Source organism: Lithobates pipiens, unplaced genomic scaffold (genome assembly GCF_037356315.1).
Source record: "Lithobates pipiens isolate NorthernLeopardFrog02 unplaced genomic scaffold, aLitPip1_a1.2 Scaffold_19, whole genome shotgun sequence".
Taxonomy (NCBI): domain Eukaryota; kingdom Metazoa; phylum Chordata; class Amphibia; order Anura; family Ranidae; genus Lithobates; species Lithobates pipiens.
In genome coordinates, this window is record NW_027507764.1 from 209,838,302 (window position 1) to 209,858,570 (window position 20,269).

Sequence of the window (20,269 nt, forward strand, 5' to 3'; positions counted from 1 at the left end):
TTTTCTTTTTTATTGTTAATTTTATTTTTATTTTTTTAGTTTTACACTTAAAAAAAAAAAAAAATTGATGACTTTTATTCCTATTACAAGGAATGTAAACATCCCTTGTAATAGGAATATGGCACGATCGGACCTATTTACAGTGAAATATGGGGTCAATAAGACCCCATATCTCACCTCTAGGCTGGGCAGAATAAAAAAAAAAAAAAAAAAAAAAAAAAACGATCCTGGCTTCCTAGCCAGATTGGCGCCGTTAATTTGAATAACGAGGCCGGGCGTGACGTCATAACATCGCGCCCGGCCTCCGAACGATCATAGAGACTCCGGGGACAATCTAGTCCACCGGAAATCTCTATGATCACATCCTGGGGCCGGCGGATCCTGTGACCGACTCACCGATGGAAACGGTGAGTCGGTAGAAGCACCGGTGGGCGGCGGGAGGGGGGGGGCGTCCCCTCCCACTGCCCGTAAGAACGATCAAGCGGCGGAACAGCCGCTATGATCGTTCTTATGGTGTAGGGAATCGCCGGCTGAAAACGGCAATATCTAAATGATGTCTGTGGACTCAGGCATCATTTAGATATAACCACCGAAACCCCAGGCCGTCAATAGACGTACGGCGGTTTTGAAGTGGTTATTAACAGTCCATTTTCGCAATACAGCCAGGGCATGCATATCCTCTACTTGGAAAAAACAGGGTTCCCCGCCTATAGAGTTGTGGTTCGCTAAAGGTAAGGTTATAAGTCAGATGGGAGAGCTTTGTACCACAGGGAAGAAAAGTTTAGAGACACTTGGTGCCCCTGGCTTGCTTTCACTTACTCCAAAGATTATAAAAAATTGTTGGCACCATTGAAATGTGGTTGAGGCAAGTCTGCCCTACTTAACTGTGCTAGAGACAGTTCCAAAATACAGTAATTGGATATAATAGACCAATGTATTTTTTAACAGCTTCCTTTTGATCTTTTGGAGAGATTTAACTTGGTCACAAGGACAAACTTGTCTCCTACTGCTATAAAATCAGGCATCATACAGGTGAAGTTTGTGTATATTCAGGAAGTGCGTGTGCCTTTCATCAGGAGTCTGACCCTTGATATTTTATAGGGCAATAGACTCCATTGTAATGTTTTTGTATGCTTGTGGACATACTTTCAATGAATATCTATAATAATACCTTGGCTGTATATGGTTATGTTATAGACTTCTTTCAGCTGTGGATGAGGAATTGTACCTTCTGTGTATCTTTTACATACTCACCTGTATCTATGTTCTAAATAAAGAAAGAAAAAAAAGAAAGAAAGAAATATTGTTCGGTCTATGCATACTATGTGAGGTGCTTTTGTAGGCTGCAGTTTCACAGAGAAACAACAGGCTGGTTTATTATGAAGAATTTATTTAAAAAAAATCGAAATTAAGTGTTTATTTAACAGAAAAATAGCTAAGAATATTGTACTTTTTCTTTTATTGTACTTGTTACAGGACAGACACCAGCCAGCTTTTAATCAAAAAAATCCAACAGTTAAACAAAGATTAGGTTTTTACTAATAAACAAAATGATATCCCCCTGCAAAAACACTCTGTGAAGTCTCTGAAATCTGCTATAGGAGCTTGCAAAACACAGTGAGTGGAATTTACTAAGACTGGAGCAACCAGAATATGATGGAGATGCTGCACATGTCAACCAAGCAGCTTCTAGCTTTCAAAAGCTTAACTGAACAAGTTGATAGGGTAATATGCACAACTGCGCCAGAGTCTGTCTGCTCCAGTTTTAATAAATCCCCCCACAGTGGGTCTGTACCTTAATTTAAATATGGACATTTTTAGCAATGATCAACAGCATTACCCCCCCCCCCCCCCCCAAAAAAAAAACTCAGTCTAATTTGCTATATCACTGTTCAACACACTGTTAGTGTGTCTGTGACTCAATGTAAATATAGGTAGATGTTTTCAGCAATCAGCACCAGCATCTAACCCTCCCTGGAAACACTGTAAAATCTCTCCCTGGTTCTGTGACTCACTGTAAATATAGATAGACATTGACAGCAATCAGCACCAGCATTAGCACCCAGGTTTCACTGCAGTCTGTTATCTTTTCTAACTATCACCTGTCTGCTCCAGCACACACTTGGCTGGCACATAAGAAACCCATCATGATATGCCTATTTAAGCCACGTGACCATGGTTTAGAACAGTGTTCCTCAACTCCAGTCGTCAAGGCGCCCCAACAGGCATTGTTTTCAGGCTTTCCATTATTTTGCACAGGTGATTTGATCGGTTTCACTGCCTTAGTAATTATCACAGCCTTTCATCTGAGAGAAAACATAACCTGTTGAGGACTGGAGTTAAGAAACACTGGTTTAGAGGAGAGGAAAATGCATTGTTGGTAAGTGGTTGCTATGGGAGTGGTTATTTTACCATTTACAACAGAATGATAGAGATAATACTTGTCAGTTAAGCCAGCCATAGATGAAGCAATTTTCTTTCCTGCAACCATGGGTTGCAGGAAAGCAAATCACTAGATTCCCCTATAAATTCCAGTGCATGGAGACATTGCATACCAGCCTGTTGGCAAGCAGCCAGTTTTCATGCTGCATTTCTGCCAAGCAAGCCATGGCCACGTAGGAACTGCAAAAATGTATGCAAACCCACATGGCCTGGCATCAGGGCCGCTGAAAAGGCAGTACAGCCAGCCCTCCTGTACTGGGCCCAGGCCTCATCAGTTCAAAAGGGGGGCCCAGGCACCTGCCCAGCAGGAGGGCCAGCAGTACTGCCTTATTGCTGACAATAGTGTAGCACCCTCTAGTGTGCTACATGTAAATAGGTTTGTAGTGTAGGAAAATTTGGCTTGGCTGAGAGCCAGGCCTAGGTTGAATCTGGGTCGGGTTTTTGTGACTAAGGGAGGCTAGATGACTCAGCAAACAGCATTTCTGGTGCCTCCCTCTGCCTTCTGGAACCTTGGAGAAGCTTCCAGGTGTAGTGGGTGGAAGCTAGGAGGAGCTGCTTGGCATATTTATGAGGGCACCAGTCAATCCCCAACAAGTGGGCTGGCAGGGGGCTGGCCCTCTTCATAAATAGGCATGAGTCATGCCAGCAGGTTCAGTCGAGTGGAAGATGGAGATGGAGTGCTGAGGAGGCTGTTGGTGACCCTTGACGCTGCCCCTAGTCATCTGCGCTCCCTGCTGTCTGTGGCCTCTGAATGCCCCTTTCCCCGCACTGCTGCTGAAAGGAATATTTCAGGATGGTGAGCGGGGAGGTCTCACCATCCTGAACAAACATACCATCCTGAATGAACACAGTGAGCGACTGATGCTGATCATGGGTGTTATTCAGTTGGGGTATAACTTCTTCCATGCCTGAAAAGCATAGCATTGCAGCTCTTTTATCAAAAACATCAATTGATATTTTAAGAAGGGAGGGGCCTTGTCAGGTAGGCTGTACGGGCCCTGTGATTTCTATCAGCAGCCCTGCCTAGCATAGCAGGTCTTGGAAACCTAGGCCAGGCAATGCATGTGTGTGACTAAGCTTATTGAACATTCAGTTTGTTCAATGAACATACTTCCCAAGTAAATTAACCTTTTACCTAAATTATTATAGACATCAGTACAACCCTTAAAGTGGTTGTAAAGGGAGAATGTTTTTTTTTATTTTAATGCATTCTATGCAATAAGATAAGCAACCTTCTGTGTGCAGCAGACCCCCTAATACTTACCTGAGCTCATCTCGATCCAGCAATGTTATATGAGAGACTTGTCTGGGACAAACCCTTCTGATTGGCTGAGACACAGCAGCGGGTGCCAATGAGGCGAATGAGGAGAGAGAAGGAACTGGGCCAAGTTGTGGCTCTGTGTCTGAATGGACACATGGAGCTGCGGCTCTCTTTGGTGCTCCCATAGCAAGCTGCTCAGCAGATGGGAGGGACCAGGAGCACCAAAGAAGGACCTGAAAAGAAGATGTGGGCTGCTCTGCGAAAACAACTGCTAAGAGCAGGTAAGTATGACATGTTTGTTATTTTAATCCCAAAAAAAAAACGAGACTTTAGTATCACTTTAAGCTGTTTATACACTAGTAGAATTTCATTGAAATATTTTTGTTTTAAGATTTTTTATTTTATTGATTTTCTAATCATTAGTGGGGTAAAATTGACATTTGCTTTTGACCACAGTGACGAAGAGTTTAAGGAGCAGGATGGAAAATGAACAAATTCATTTCCAACAGTGTATGTGGTTTCTGTTCAGGAAATTAAATTTATTCTGAAATTTAATTTTAAAAAGCAAACACATTTTTCAAGCAAGATTCATCCAGTCATCGAGTGTATGCACGAATATTTGTACGAACGTTTGTTGAAAATCTACTAGTGTATGGCCAGCTTTACTGAACAAGCCTGTGAATGCAAAAAGCACAGTAAATATAGCTGCCCACCCCCTTTCTGGTCTGTCTCTATCACTCTTTCTTTGTACATCACTATGCCCTAATAAGATCATTTACATAATGATGATCGATCCCTCATTTAAGAATATATAAAAGATATTTAAAAATAAAGTATATTCTTTTTAAAAAAAAGGCTAAAAAGGACACTGTTTTTAATCACTCAAATTCCATACATACTGTATTCCATATTTACCCTGAGCACATTGTCACTTCTCATATTGTTCACTGATTTTGTTAGCTAAATTAAATTGAATCACATAAATGATCTCAAAGCACCTTAAAGAGTAATTAGTAATGACTAGCTTAGAATAATTGGACAGAAAATTAAGATAAGACCAAACCATTAGGTGTCTGGCTGAATGCTTAGAGGGCATATAGATAAAAACCTTAACGTCTGACCATCAGTTATCATCCATTCACGGTCCAGCAGTTTTAATATATCAATTGCACATTGCACTCATAATTTTTTTTAATATATTGGGAGGTATATATTTTCTAGTAATGGTCTATATGTCATTGTTAGATGTTTAACACGGCCTTTCCCCTAAACAGCCTTTAGGGAGAAATCTAAATCAGATCAATTGATCTTCAGAGAAACAAATTCAATCAGTCTGGAGTCAGTTAGTGCACTAAACCGCTGAGTAATTGGATTGCTTCTTGTAGCTGATTAGAATCAACTTCTATCTCAAAACAGCACAAAGTGATTTCTTTTTAAAAATTTACTGCATAAAATTTTATTTTATTATATTGCCATATAAATTGGAGCGTTTGGAAACAACTGAATATTACATTAGTATGTACAGTATATACCGTATATATATTTATATATGTATATATATATATATATATATATATATATATATATATATATATATATATATATATATATATATATATATATATATATATATATATATATATATACAGTCATGGACAAAAATATTAGCACTCCTGCATTTCTGTCAGAAAGTGCACCACTTCACCCAGTTTAGGTATTCTTGTGTTTATTTCTTTTGTTTGTATGACACTAAAAAGTGGGGAAACAAAAATCCAAAGTTGACATATTCCACACAAAACTTTAGAAATTGACTGGACAAAATTATTGGCACCCTCAATTTAATATTTGGTAGCACGCCCCTTGGAAAAAATAACTGAAATCAATCGCTTCCTGTAATCATCAATGAGTTTCTTATACCTCTCTACTTTCATTTTTGGACTTCTCTTCTTTCGCCAACTGCTCCGGGTTTCTCAGATTGGAAGGGTTCCCTATCCCAACTGTTGTTTTGAGATCTCTCCACAGGTGCTCTATAGATCTGGACTCATTGCTGGCCAGTTCAGCACTCTCCAGTACTTTGTCTTAAACCATGTCTGGGTCCGTTTTGACGTGTGCTTTTCGGTCATTGTCCTTCTGTAAGACCCATGACCTCTAACAGAGACCCAACTTTCTGACACTTGGCCCTACATTGCACCCCAAAATTCTTTGGTAGTCTTCAGATTTTCATAATGCAATTCACACATTCAAGGCATTCAGTGCCTAAAGCAGCAAAGCAACCCTAAAACACCAGTGAACCTCCACCATGTTTGACTGTAGGGACTGTATTATTTTCTTTAAAGGCCTCATTTCTTTTTCTGAAAACAGTAGAATGATTGGCTTTACCAAAAAGCTGTAATTTTGTTTCGTCTGTCCACAGCACATTCTCCCAACAGGATCTTGGCTTCCTCAGGTAAGTTTTGGCAAACTCTTTGATAAATGTTTCTCTTTCGTCCACGTTCAGGGAGATTGGCTACAGTGCCATGGGCTGTAAACTTCTTGACAATGTTGCACACAGTGGACACAGAAACATTAAGATCTCTGTTGATGGACTTGTAAACTGGAGCTTTTCCATGCTTTTGCTCGGTTTTTGGCCTTAAATTCTCAGACAATTCTTTGCTGCTCTTTCTCTTCTCCATGGTCTGCATGGCACACAGAGGAACACAACAGAAAGGTTGATGAGGGAATCCCTCCTGTGGAGCTATTGTGTTGGAGAAGGGGTGGACACAGGGAGCCTTCCCTGCCAGGAGGATACAGTGATTACTGCTAGCAGCTATAGCCTGCTGAACCAGCCGAGATTTGATCCCTCTATGGCCAGCTTGAGATGTAGTGGCTGTATCTAATTTTGTTTATCAGGCTAAGGCAGGCCATAGACAGTGCAAATTTCTTTCCCACAACCACGGGTTTCAGGAAAGAAATGGGGGAAGCCGCCACCTCTGGGAGAAGACAGTGATTTTTGCTAGCAATGATAATCACAGGTAAATCCGGCAGGCTGGTTTTATCCGAGTTAATCGATCAATCAACTTTGTACATTCAACCTGCCCACAGATGGTTCGAATCTCAGCCGGTTCCTGCGGAACTGGCCCAGATTCAAACCGCCTATGGCTAGCCTAAAGCTGGCCATACAAGGTGGGTGGATGGAGGAATTCTCCCTGCTGTGTTGTGTTCTGACAGTGGGACTTGCCTCAGAATACACTGATAAGCATGCAGCCAATGGACTTCAGGAGCTGATCGAATGAAAATTTTCCGACAGTCTGGTTTGAGAGAAGTTGATCATGAGATGGAATTCTGTTGAGCAGGAACAGCCATAGATGGATTTCATTTAAATCCATCTATAGCCAGCTTAAGTCCTTTTCTTGCAAGAACAAAACCTTAATTGTTTATCTTACCCAAATTGCTGTGGCCTTGTAACTTTTTGTGCAGCTTTGGGCGGTACTCACTGCACCGATACAGGGACCCGGAGAAAGCGCTTTCTCGTGCCTCCAGAGGCAGGCTGAGGCTGCTATTCAATGCAAAGCTGCTGTTAAGGCTTCCTGTAAGACTTCAGTAACTCTTGAAGCCAGTGGCACAGTTCTTTAACTCACTCTGTACTCTATAGATAACAGTTCTTCAAAAGCTTTGTATCTCTTTTCTCTGCATTTCTGAGCTGGTACCACTAAACCTGTACCGGACTCCACCAGCCCAGTTACCCATGGTGACATGGATTCATATATTACTCTTGAATACTAGGAAGCTTAACTTGTACATAACCCATGTCTCTCCTAAGGCCTCACTCTGTCTTCCGTGACATACAGGCTGGGTCCCTAGAATGCCCTGTATCTTAATGTCAGTCCTATATTGGGGTACCAGTCACTAAGGAAAGAGCTGAAGCATACCAGCTCCTTCAATACCAGGGCCAAGTCATACTGCTTCCTGACCAGCTGGCTGCTTATACACGCATCTCTAATACTGTAGTCACTGGAAACAGCAATATAGCCTTCTCGGAATAGCTTCACTGCATGTTAGACATAAATACTGCATCTTCTCTGTCTTGTCTCATCCCCACATAACCCTGTTCTGTGATCCACCATGTATGCAACTCTTTAAGGTTGTCCTCAAATAACTTAATTCCTATACATGATCTCTCCTTGCCCATGAGGTAGTCATACCTTGAATAGGTGTGAAAAAAATCTTTAAAGTACTTGAGTCAAAAGCATCCATAGCCCTGCATCCTTGAGTCACAGCGTCCATACCTCTGGAACCTCGGGTGTGGTTAAGTGTAAATAGTGGATCACATCTCTAGCAGCATATTTGTTCTTTGGATGGGGAGACCTGGAACTGAATCTCAAGCCGTCTTACTCACCGCGGTGCCCCAAAGATATGGTTACCTCTCTTTTTAGGTGGTTACCCCAGTAGAGGGTGGTACCTCCCCAAAAACCGTGGGAAAATCTGACCAGCAGAGTTAACATATACTTCCAAGGGAGTACCACCTTAGCAGGAAAAACACAACTAAACAGTGCACCATATTTACACTACAATACAGAAATATAACCACATAACATAGGAAACAGTAAAAATATTTTCAACATCCACCTGCTTACACACTGAACAACATTATTTGTTTTCCCAGCAATCCTCTATGAACTACAAAAAAGCCTCCCTTTGTAATGAGATTAGAATAGGAGAAGAGGCTTGTAGTCCAAATCAGAAGATCAGCCTAGGGTGAAAGCTGTTCCCCTATAAATACAATGCAGTGAGTGAGTGTTGTCACTATAGGACAGAATGTGTGACTGTATAATATATATGAAGCGCTGGGTAAATTGATGGTGCTATGTAAGTACCTGAAATGAAAATAAAATAAATGAATATATAATACTAGCAGGTTCACCAGGTAAAAATAGGGGGGGGGGAGAGAGAAAAACTAAAGCAGCTACATAATCTAAGAACTGGTAAGCTACAATATTATATATATTTATATATTTAGCACCGCTTTACTGTCGTTTTAGTGGCACTATGCGGCCGCTAGCAGGGCAGTTTTAACCCCCCGCTAGCGACCGAAGAAGGGTTAAAACCACCAACAAAGCGTCGCTGAAGCGCCGCTTTGCAAGGCGGGTTTGCAGTACTGCCCCATTGTTTTCAATAGGAAGGGCCGCTCCTACAGTGCTCCAAAGATGCGGCTTGCAGGACTTTTTTGACCGTCCTGCAAGTGCTATTTTTAGCGATGTAGCACCTCCAAAGTGCCCCAGTGTAAAAGGGGCCTTACAGTCTGCAAAAGACTTGAGACTGGGGTGGAGGTTCACCTTCTAGCAGGACAACAAACCTAAACAAACAGCTAGAGCTACAATGGAATGGTTTAGATCAAAGCATGATCATGTGTTAGAATGGCCAAGTCAAAGTTTAGACCTAAATCCAAACTGAGAATCTGTGGTAAGACTTGAAAGTTGCTGTTCACAGATGCTCTCCATTGAATCTGACAAAGCTTGAGATATTTTGCAGAGAAGAATGGGCAAAAATGTCACTCTCTAGATGTGCAAAGCTGGTAGAGACAAGCCAAAAAAGACTTGCAGCTGTAATTGCAGTCAAAGGTAGTTCTACCAAGTATTAACTCAGGGGGGCTGAATACAAATGCACGCCACACTTTTCACACATTTATTTGTGAAAAAATTTGAAAACCATTTATCATTTTCTTTCCACTTCACAATTATGTGTCACTTAAAATCACAACAAAACCACATATAATCTCAATAAAATACATTTAAATTTTTGGTTGTAACATGACAAAATGTGGAATATTTTAAGGGATAGGAATACTTTTTCAAGGCACTGTGTTACATTTTAGTGTTGAGGTACACGTTAAAATCTTAAACTATAATAAAAAGCAACTATTACTAGGCTCACAGTGCCCACGTAATAAGTACCTTCTCAATAAGCTAAGTAGCATTAACATGAATAAACTTATATTTTTCTGTATATTCCATGGATAAAAGAAACACGTGCTACTCAACAGCCCATATGGGTGTTGAACATTAATAAGCAAATATATAATAATTTAAACAACATGAAATAATTTGATGTTTAACATAGGTTCTTAGTGAAGACCTTAAAAAAACATTTCTCTTGGTGCTTGAGTTAAAAGAAAATAATACATTTATCAGCTTGTTGAAATATTGGATTTATTAAGACTGTATTAAAGAGATTATTCTTTGGACCATACCTAAGCACTGCATTAATCTCAGGAAAAAAAAAAAAAAAAACCTTTTTTTTACTTCTCAAACAGCTCCATCTGGTGGCAACATGTTTCCATCACACAGCGAATGACCGGTGTGTAATTGAAACATGTTAGGATATTTATAGTAAGACTAAATGTGATTGAGAAGTGCCAGGATTTAGGTAGGAGCTTCACATCCTTTGTCGTATGCACCAGCATGACATTTTTAAATGTTGATCCTTTTTTAATCCTTTTTTATATTTTTCATGTAAAAAAGTAGAAAAATTGGCAGGCAGATTGAGATCCCTTTATATTGACAACAGCAGATTGGTGGACCTAAGAACAGAGGGTTAAATTTAAGTGTTTCAAACCAAAAGTGATTTTAGACTCCCCCCAATGAATTTATATCTTCAGTTTGCTTTTCCCTGTATGGGCATACAGCACCTACAGTAAAGGAAATATATTTTTAATTTAGCTTTGGAACAAGTAGAGAATAGTTCAAATTCATCTGTTTTTCTTTTCTGTGCCCCATCGAGGAGATTTTCCCTCAGGTTGTGTCCAGGAGACATAACAGGAACTAAGATGAATTCTCACTATATTGAGGGGAAATCCTCTCTTACAAAGTTGTCATCAGAAAGGTAATGTGGGCTGGCGATCCTTCCATATACGCATGTCTTTCTCTGTTAACCTTCTAGAGCAGGGTTTCTCAACTCCAGTCCTCAAGGCGCCCCATCAGGTCATGTTTTCAGGCTTACCATTATTTTGCACAGGTGATTTGATCAGTTTCACTGCCTTAGTTACCACAGCCGTTTCATCTGAGGGAAATCCTGAAAACATGACCTGTTGCGGCGCCTTGAGGACTGGAGTTGAGAAACACTGTTCTAGAGTACCCACTGGAGGGTAGCCTCGTCTGTTGTGAGCAGCCTAACCTGAGCAATTGAGCTCTTCAAATGTTTTTAGCCCTCTCACTACCTTGAATAAACTCATAAGCTCATATCAAAGCCCCAGTGCCTCTTGGATGCCCTTATTTTTCCATTGAAGTTGTCATCAGAACTGATTTACTCATTGAAAGATCTCCCTTCAACTCCTGTTCCTATGACAATTTAAACATTTTGAAATTCCTATCACTTTTAGTACTGGGGACAATGGTCCCCAGCCCAATAATGAGGGTCAATCTCCCAGTCGGGGGGCAGTTTTTACAAAAAAAAAAAAAAAAAAAAAGAGTGGTCCTTTACCTCTTCTTTAGCAGTCCCTAACCAGTGCTTCCCTCTCCTCCTCTTCTCCAAATGCCCCCAAGCTGTGTGTTATGAGGGCATCCATGCGGGCACACTCACGAGCTGGGCTGTTTGCATCCATGACCCAAACAGTGGACTCATCCATGCTCCCCACTCCTGTCTCATTAGACCAGGTGGCCACACTGGATCGAGAGGGAACTCAGGAAAGTGTAGACACTTATGGGGGGGTGGGAGGAACCAAATGCAGCAAATGCATTCATATAAAACATTTTATTACTTTATAACTAATTTAATAAGATTCGGTTTTACTTTCACTTTAACCACTTCCTGACCAGCCACCGCAGTTATACTGTGCCAGGTTGGCTCCGCAGGGGGAGCCGTCATAGCTGTACATTGGCTCTTGAAGACGCTGTAGCAGGCAAGTGCACCACCAGAGGCGCTTGTCCCCGGATGTGTGTGATGACTGTCGGGAACCCACGATCACTTGTGACAGAGTGAGAGCTGGGATCTGTAAGTGTAAACACACAAATTCTGGTTCTGTCAGGGGAGAGGAGACAGATCGTGTGTTCCTACTAAGTAGGAACAATGATCTCTCTCCTCCTCTAGTCAGCCACATTCCCCCCACAGTTAGAAACACACATAGGGAACACAGTTAACCCCTGCAGGGTCCCCCAGTGTTAACCCCTTCCCTGCCAGTGAAATTTATACAGTAATCAGTGGCTATTTTTAGCTCTGATCACTGTATAAATGTCACTGGTCCCACAAAAACTAGTAAAAATTATTTGAGTATAGCCTCAAATAAGTGTAGAGGGAGGCATAAAAAAATACCATCATCCAGAATTTATATAGGAAAAGAGGGGGAGGGTAGGACAGTTGCTGAGGTTGTCCAAACATACACTCTCACCCAACAAAAGTTTTTGGTGGACTATCTCAGTACTGATACAAATTGATAAATTTGGGTAAAAATAAAATCATTTATTACATATGAAAAACATACATAAATCTCAATAAAAAATTAAAAAACTGTACACAAGTACAAAAAAGGGGGAGAGAAAAGGGGGAGGAAGGCGGGGAGAAGGGAAGGAGGGGGAAAAAAGGGGGAAAAGGGAGAGCAGGGGACAGGGACTAAGAAGGAAAAGGGGGGAGGAGGGAAAGAGGCCTGGGGCGGGAAACATGGAGGGAGGGGAGAGGAGAAGGAATGGTGAGGAATGGGGTGCAGATATACAATGCATTTTATGTATATAGGCCCCCTAATACTTACCTGAACCCCATCTCTATCTATCGATGTCCACGAGTGATTTAGCCATCCGGGACTCTCCTCCTGATTGGCTGAGATACAGCAGCAGCGCCATTGGCTGATGCTGCTGTCAATCAAAGTCAATTAGCCAATCAGGAGAGAGGGAAGCAGGGTCGAACCGGGGCTTTGTGTCTGAATGGACACGCGGAGCTGTGACTCGGCTAGGCTGCCTCCATAGCAAGCTGCTTGCTTTGGGGGGCACTCAACAGGAGGGAGGGGCCAGGAGAGCCGAAGGCGGACCTGAGAAGAGGAGGATGCGGGCTGCTCTGTGCAAAACCACTGCACAGAGCAGGTAAATATAACATGTTTTTTATTTTTAGAGAAAAAAAAAACTAGACTTAACCATCACTTTAAAGATGAACTCCAGACAGATAATAACAAAACATAATTTAAATGAGGCTTTGGATTCATTGGAAACCATTGAATATGTTTCACATGCATCTTGTAGGCATTACAGAATCTCTTTTGATATCAAATTCCTGTTATCCCCTATACAGCAGCACTCACACTGGGAGAGAAAGGACCAGCAATGACAGGCAACCACGCTGTGCTGTGTTTCACAGTATTGTCCATCTTACTCCATTTTCAACTTTCTATATACCTTTAAAATAGGTTTAGCCTAATGCTAGTACACACGGGAAGATATTTTTTTTTCGTTCAACCCAGCGGTCAAAACAAAAAAAGCTAAGCGGTTGCTAAGTGATATTACTGAGGTGATCCCCCTTGTTGATTATTGTGTTCTGACATGGGGACTGCCCCCCTCTCCAGAACACATTGATCAGCACTCATAGCCATTTTCTGCAAGCGCTGATCAGATGCTGTTAGACCACCTTCTGTTGGTAAGGCTGCTGCACACACAAGCTGAATGTATGGCCCGTATGTACCAGCCTTTAAAAACTATGCATGTTAAAAAGAACTCTATTGATGAGTTTTGAGATATGAATAAGTGAGTGTTTTGCTATTACTCAGAGAAAAAAATAGAATACTTATAACTGCTAATAGTGATTTAATACATACTTATGTTGCTAGGAAAGAAGAATGATAGTTATTTCTAAATGAAATAATTTTTTTTATATATTATGCAGAGAAAGTGTGGAAAGCCTTATTCAGAAACATTCTTATGCAAGATCTCCAATTCGGACCTATGGGGGAGACGATGATGTCTTGACAGAAGATGGCCAGGTGGTGCAGAGCAGGGGTAAGTCAATGGCTTTCATTTATTAAAGCAGAAATTGCTGTTGACTTTGAAAAATGAAAGTAAGTTAATACAATGCAGATGTGTTTACTTTGAATAGTTAATTTTGTACAAGCAAAAATTCAGTTTGCCTTGTTTATATTTTATTAAAGCAGAATTAACTATAAAAATTAACAAAAGGCTGACAAGTAGGATACGTATAAAGAGCTTACTGGTTTATTCTGTTATAAATCTGTCCCCCGCCTGTTAGCATTTGTTTTCTTTTTCTGAATATACACTGAAATGAGCGTATACAGCTCAGCATACAATTGCGACATGACTCATTCTGACATCATCCTGTATTGGGCAATCATCCGGCCAAAGAGTTAGAGAGTCAGAATCCAGAAGACGGGGAGAAGATGGAAGCACCCATGTCCATCAGGAGCACTGACAGTGTAGCTCTGGAAGGGGTCGCTTCCAAGGTAAGTCTGCCCTAATGTGCTAATATTAGCACAATTGTGCATATTAGCACAATATTTAAAAGCTCCTGGGGGGGGGGGGGCATTTTTTTGTTGCTGAGGTTTAAGTCTGCTTTAAAGTAGAACAATACTTACCTCAACTCCAGCAATGCTGTGTCCCCTAACTCCCCACCTGGCTGTTCACATCTTCGGGTGGCTGGCTTCCGGGTCTCGATCGCTGGCTGCTGTCTTTGGCCTGGGCAGGGATGACCTCACCCACATGCATGTGCAGGAGTTTAGTCAGATTTGGCATTGCCAAATTTGTACAGTAAGCTGTGGGTGAGCTGCTCACTGTACAAGGGCGGACACGGGCTTCAACGTCAAGCAGCAGGCCCTATACTACTTAAAGCGCCCGCCGTACAGCTGCGGCGATTCAGGCAGGAGTGCCATCAATCAACGGAGGACAGTCAGCAAGCAGTTAATAATATAGCCTAAGTTCCACTTTAAGTAAACAGCTAGAAGAGTTTATATAAACTCAATAAGCAAATTTAACATAACCAGTTCAGATATCTCTGCTGAAACACTTGTTCGTAGAGAAATATCTTGCAGCCAGCAATGCAATTTTTAAAATTTTTTACAAATTCCAACTTTCTCTTGATATTATACTAAACTGTTATTAATAAGTTATTTGTCTTTTCTTTATAGGATCAGCTTTTACAGCCTCTGACAACCTATCCCTCGCCTCCTGGGTATCCTCCACATCAGGGTTCTCTAGTTTCCAGCACCCACAAACATTGTCAGCACTGGGTTCTAGCAGTGCATCTCTGGCAACACCAATTCCTCACCCAATCCAAGGCTCCTTGCCTCCCTACAGTCGACTCAGCATGCCACTCACACCTTCAGCTCTTGCAAGCACAATGCAAGGTAGCGGGCCTTCATTTCCTTCTTTCCATATGCCCAGGTACCATCACTACTTCCAGCAGGGACCTTATGCAGCCATCCAAGGACTGCGTCACTCCTCAGCTGTGATGACTCCATTTGTATGACTGGTATGTTGCACTTGAACACCTAAAATATATAAAACTAAAGCAGCGCATCAATTACAGGGTCGCTAGTGCAACTATTCTCACATGCCACTATTATAAGGAACCACATGAAGGATGAGAAGAAGAGCACTAAACTTATTGATGTGACTCCACAATGTAAGCAGCAATGTATGTATCTTATCATCGAGACAAGCCTATATAAGCTGAAGAAAAACATATAAGGAAACATCAAACTGGTTCCTCCACTGTTTGAATTCTCCACAATAACTTTACAAGTTTTGGCACAGACATCTATTTTAGAACTGGTCTCTAGTTGATATGTATACAGTGTACAGTTTTGATAGATGTGTTGACTGTTGGTTAGTTTTCTTGCTTATACACTTGACGTTCAGTAAACATTCATTGCTGCTTTAATGTTTCAACTGGAGTAGCTGACAAAAAGAAATATGGTTTAAATGCAGTACTGTAAAAGACAGATTTTTGGTACATTGCAATAATTGTTAGAGGCATATGTTGCTGCTATTCTCCCATTTCAGTATAAATGCTAATTATTTATTATCAGATTTAGTGCATGTTGAAGCATTCTGTGGATCAGTGAACATCTTAGGGACCAGCACATCGTTGAAAAATTTAAGGCAGGACACTGATTTTCTTTCCTCTCCATGTCGCATTCACAAGCTTTTGTTACATCTGCTTTAAAATAAAATTATCTTGGTTTTCTACGATACAAACACATAGGATTTTGTAACCGCCTGCAGTCGAATACCGATATTCAGCAATAACAATTGGTGTGTACTTTATATTTGTTAAAAAAATGTTTTTATGTTTGAGAAAAATTATTTATTAGATTTAAGGGCACAACTATCACTTTGTGGCAAAATGTAACCTTCTGTGTAAGTGGTGGAAAAAAATGTTGAGATTAGTTCCGAAACGTCCCATTTATTTAGAAAGCCAGGCGAGTAACAATTCGGTCAGAAACTAGCTTTGAAGCCCAAGATTTGAACATTTATGCAATGTGTATGTGATGTTCTGTGATGCAGAGTTTGTTACTATTACTTCCCTTTATATATATAAGGGGTCTTCAAAAAGGTTCCAGTGTCTTCTAACTTAAAATGGATGCCAACTTTTTTAAAGACGTTAAAAACACCTAACTGGTAGGCAGCAACTAGTGGCAGGAGCTGGCTTAAGCCAACTACATTCTGCTAGCTTTGGGACCCCTTTCGAGCAGAATGTAAAATAAATACTCCCATTGCGTGATTAGATGGTTTCCTGGATATACAAATTTCTGATCTTATTAACAATTAAGTCTTGTATAATGAAAGGATTACTAAAGTAGCTTTGCCACAAGCTTATTTGGTTATCTTTGGTATGAAATTAAGTTTTCACTTCGATTAAAGATTTCTTCAACCAATGCTGATCAACACTTGTGTTTGGCTGTTTGTCACCAACATACTGGAAATAATCATAAATAATGCTTGAATCTTCACCTCATTAGTTGATTATGGTTCCACTATTACCAGCACTAAATTGCAGTCAAGAAACAAATATAGGTAAAATGTTATAAAAAAGATAAAAAGGTTGACCTATTAATTTATGAAGATCCTAGGTGGGTATAAGAGGATGTATTTATGCATATACATTCATGGAAAAAGTAAGGACAGATTTAAAATAAGAATTTGAAAGATTTTTTTTTAGTTGACAGCATTTTCACTGTTCATCAAAATATATCAAAACAGATCAATATCCAGCTTGTCTTTCATTTTAATCATTGCAATGACCCCACCTCTAAGCACAGGTTGAAATTCCTTCCTCACTTAACAGCAGATGGTAAGAGCCACATTTGGAAAAAAACAGGACATTATTATTATTATTATTTCAGGTACTTACATAGCTCTATCAATTTACGCAGCGTTTTACATATACATTATACATTCACACAAGTTCCTACCCTCAAGGAGCTTACAATCTAAGGTCCCTAACTCACATTCATACATACTTGGGCCAATTTAGGCAGAAGCCAATTAACCTACCAGCATGTCTTTGGAGTGTGGGAGGAAACCGGAGTAACCGGACATGGCCTCATTTGACTTTTAGAACTGGATTTCACTTTTGCCTTTGTTATTAGTTTCCTGTATTACTGTGTCATTTTGTTACCTTTATAATGAGTGTAATCTCTGGAAATAAGTGTAATCTATACAGATGTATTTTATGCCAGAAAAAAAATGCAGTTGTTAAAAGTGACGTGGCACCTGATGGAAATATCGTTTTAAGTGCAATATATTTATTTCTGCAAAAATGTTATATCAACATTATGTAATATTTGAAGCATTTAAGAATGAATGCTACTCAAAAATGGCTTAAATTCTATATAAATATATATATAAATATATAACATGAAAACATTGTATATTGTTGCTAATGTGTGATTCATTATTAAAATATTTGTGTGTTTTAATATATTTTTTAAATTACTTGTTTACTGTGGATAATGGAATGGTTTGTAGACAGTGGCAGCTGTTTTGTGAAGGTCCAAGTTTTTTGACGGGTTACTGATGTTGCTTGAGCGGGTGGATTACCAATTAAAAACAAAGGGGCTTACATTAGGTGACTTGAAGTGGAGGGACCCAGTATTCAATGCAAATATTTAATTATGTCCTTAATTTTAAAAAAATCTCCTTCAGATGATTAAATGTTTGAAGTGAACACAAATGCATTGACACTTTGCTTCACACTTTGCATGGCAGCAGTGCAGCCACTGAACAAATATAACTGCATGGAGTCTTCATATCACATCCACAAATGTGAACATATATTTATACACATGCTCTACCCATCACTAGCTACCTAAACTTAATATAACATTTTTAGTGAGTAGTGGTCTTTTTAAAAGGTGAAATGTGATTTTTTTTAGACATCGTTACCAAATTCCTATCACAGCTTTGCTCGTCACCAAACAAGCATTTAAATGTCAAAATATCAACTCCAGCTATTTTTTTTTTTTTCAAGATCATTAGGGAAGGGTTAGAACTTCTGCATTTGACTCAACTTATAACATGACAATGTTTTTAACCTTTGCTCACTTTAAAAAAAAAGTGGTTGTCTCTGTCCCTGTTAAAGAGATATTCTATAACGTCCTGTTCCACAGGCTTTCAGTTGCCAGAACAGAAAATAAGGGTACACGTTTCCAATGGGGACACTGACAGGGGTATAACTACAGATCCTGAATCTACATGACAACATTTTTATGGTATCCCCCGGGGACCTCTCTCTGTGGCACCTGGCAGTGTAAACTGTCAGTGAGCAGAGCATAAAGTTTGGCAAAATCAAGGGCAGGTACCAGGATAGCTACTAACATAGTGTGTATACTATTATGCACCAGTGCTAAGGATATACTATACAGTATGTTGTCTGAACCCTTGTACACACAGTTGGAGAGTCCGACAACCAAATCCGTCTGATTAATTCCGGAAGAGGTCCGGAAGTGATGTTGCATACACACGGTCGGACTAAGTTGTCGGAAAATCCGATTGTACATAACGTGATGACGTTATTTCGTTACGACGGGACTACGTTCAGGCTAGTAGCCAATAGCTTTGGTCTAGGAATTTGATCTGAGCATGCGTGGCACTTTGTCCATCGGAGTAGGCTACACATGATCGGAGTATGTCCGATCGGAGCATTTTGTCAGAAAATTTTACTGGCAAGTTGGAAAAGTTGGCCGTCGGATATTCAGATGGAAACAGTCCAATGCAGACCACACACAGTCGGAATATCCGACAAAACGGTCCGATAGGACACATACCGTCGGAATCTCCAACCGTGTGTACAAGAGCTGAGAAGAGAAGCATTTTAGACCCTCAGGGCCTTATTGCAAATTCTATGCCCTCCTACCCCTTTCACCACCACAACAAGCAAATGCTGAAAGAAGTGGTCAAGCATTTTTTCATTTTATTACATATTGTTAAGGGTTCATGCATACAGGAGGTTTGGCTAGTAAAGCACAACAAACTCAGCATATTTGTGTCAAAAGGAGACACATATCCAGTGTGCAGCCTGCTGGCAGCAAACTTTCATAATCAATACATGTGGCTGGATACTGTTCGAGTAGGAACCTGACAAAAGTTCTTACCACTTCTTACTCTGTCAATGGAATACTTTACGCTTTGCAATACACTGATTCACCTTTGCTGGGTTATGATCTCATGACATTGACTGGTATAAAAAAATTGAAGTTTAGTTCCTTCTCCCAGCTGGCTGAAAATTTCCCTATGTACATTATCAAACAGATTCACAATGGTGAGAAATATCCAGATATCTATCTGCAGTTAAGGTCAACATAAAAGAGGAATAATTGCACACATTTATCACACATATTCCATGCAGCATGTGTTTTCCAGATAGGGTACAGTCCTTGTCAGTCAAACGGTTAGAAGAAGTGAAAAACAAGGTGTGGAAAGTAAGTTGCTCATAGTAACTAGAAGGTTTTACTTCCTGCAGATACAATTTTATTGAGATCTGGTTGAATGCTGTTGACATTACCTTTATTCTCTCTTCCTGCAGTGTTTTCCAGAATATTGGTGACATTTTTTACATTTAACACATACCCTATTCTTACTGTAGTTAGTTTGTTTTATTTCCATTCATTTGAATTAACTTATCAGGACAGGGCTTTGATGTAGAGCATTGTGCTGTATTATACCTGAAATGCCCGCTGTTTAGCTAAAGCCAAAAGAAATCAATGAACCAACTCCAGCTGAGTTTTTGAAGTCTAGACATTTCAGGCAAGGCAAAAATGAGCACTAAGTATATATATGATGCAAGTGCTTACTGAATCATCAGTGATAAAATAAAAAATTGGAAGGTAGAGATGAGTTTTTAACTGACTGCCTAGACAGTTTTATTTATCAATTATTCTCATTTTTACACCCTCCTGAGGCAGAAAAATTACCGGCCTTACCCCAATTTACAGAAACTGCAATCTGTCAAGAATCTATATGCAGGAGACTCCTCTCCCAGTGTAATTGGTGGTCATCTGCACCCATCTCCTTTATATGTGGCATGGTTAGGGTTGCCTGGTGATGGGTGTGCCTTGGTATGACCTCCTTTTGGGTCTTCTGTTTTCTGCTGTTGTTCTTC

The 20,269-nt window shown here is 40.2% G+C and overlaps 1 protein-coding gene across 2 annotated transcripts in view; it reads left to right on the forward strand.

Moving 5' to 3' along the window:
- TBX20 (T-box transcription factor 20) overlaps positions 1-17,592 on the forward strand; it is a 60,355-nt gene extending 42,763 nt beyond the window's left edge. Inside the window, exons 7-9 of one of the 2 annotated variants that reach the window (XM_077491671.1) lie at positions 6,117-6,149; positions 13,541-13,653; positions 14,793-17,592. In XM_077491671.1, coding sequence (XP_077347797.1) covers positions 6,117-6,149; positions 13,541-13,653; positions 14,793-15,133 — 487 coding nt within the window. In that variant the 3' untranslated portion in view covers positions 15,134-17,592. The remainder of the gene's footprint in view (positions 1-6,116; positions 6,150-13,540; positions 13,654-14,792) is intronic. The other variant, XM_077491672.1, reaches the window with a different exon arrangement.
- The last annotated feature ends 2,677 nt before the right edge of the window (positions 17,593-20,269 follow it).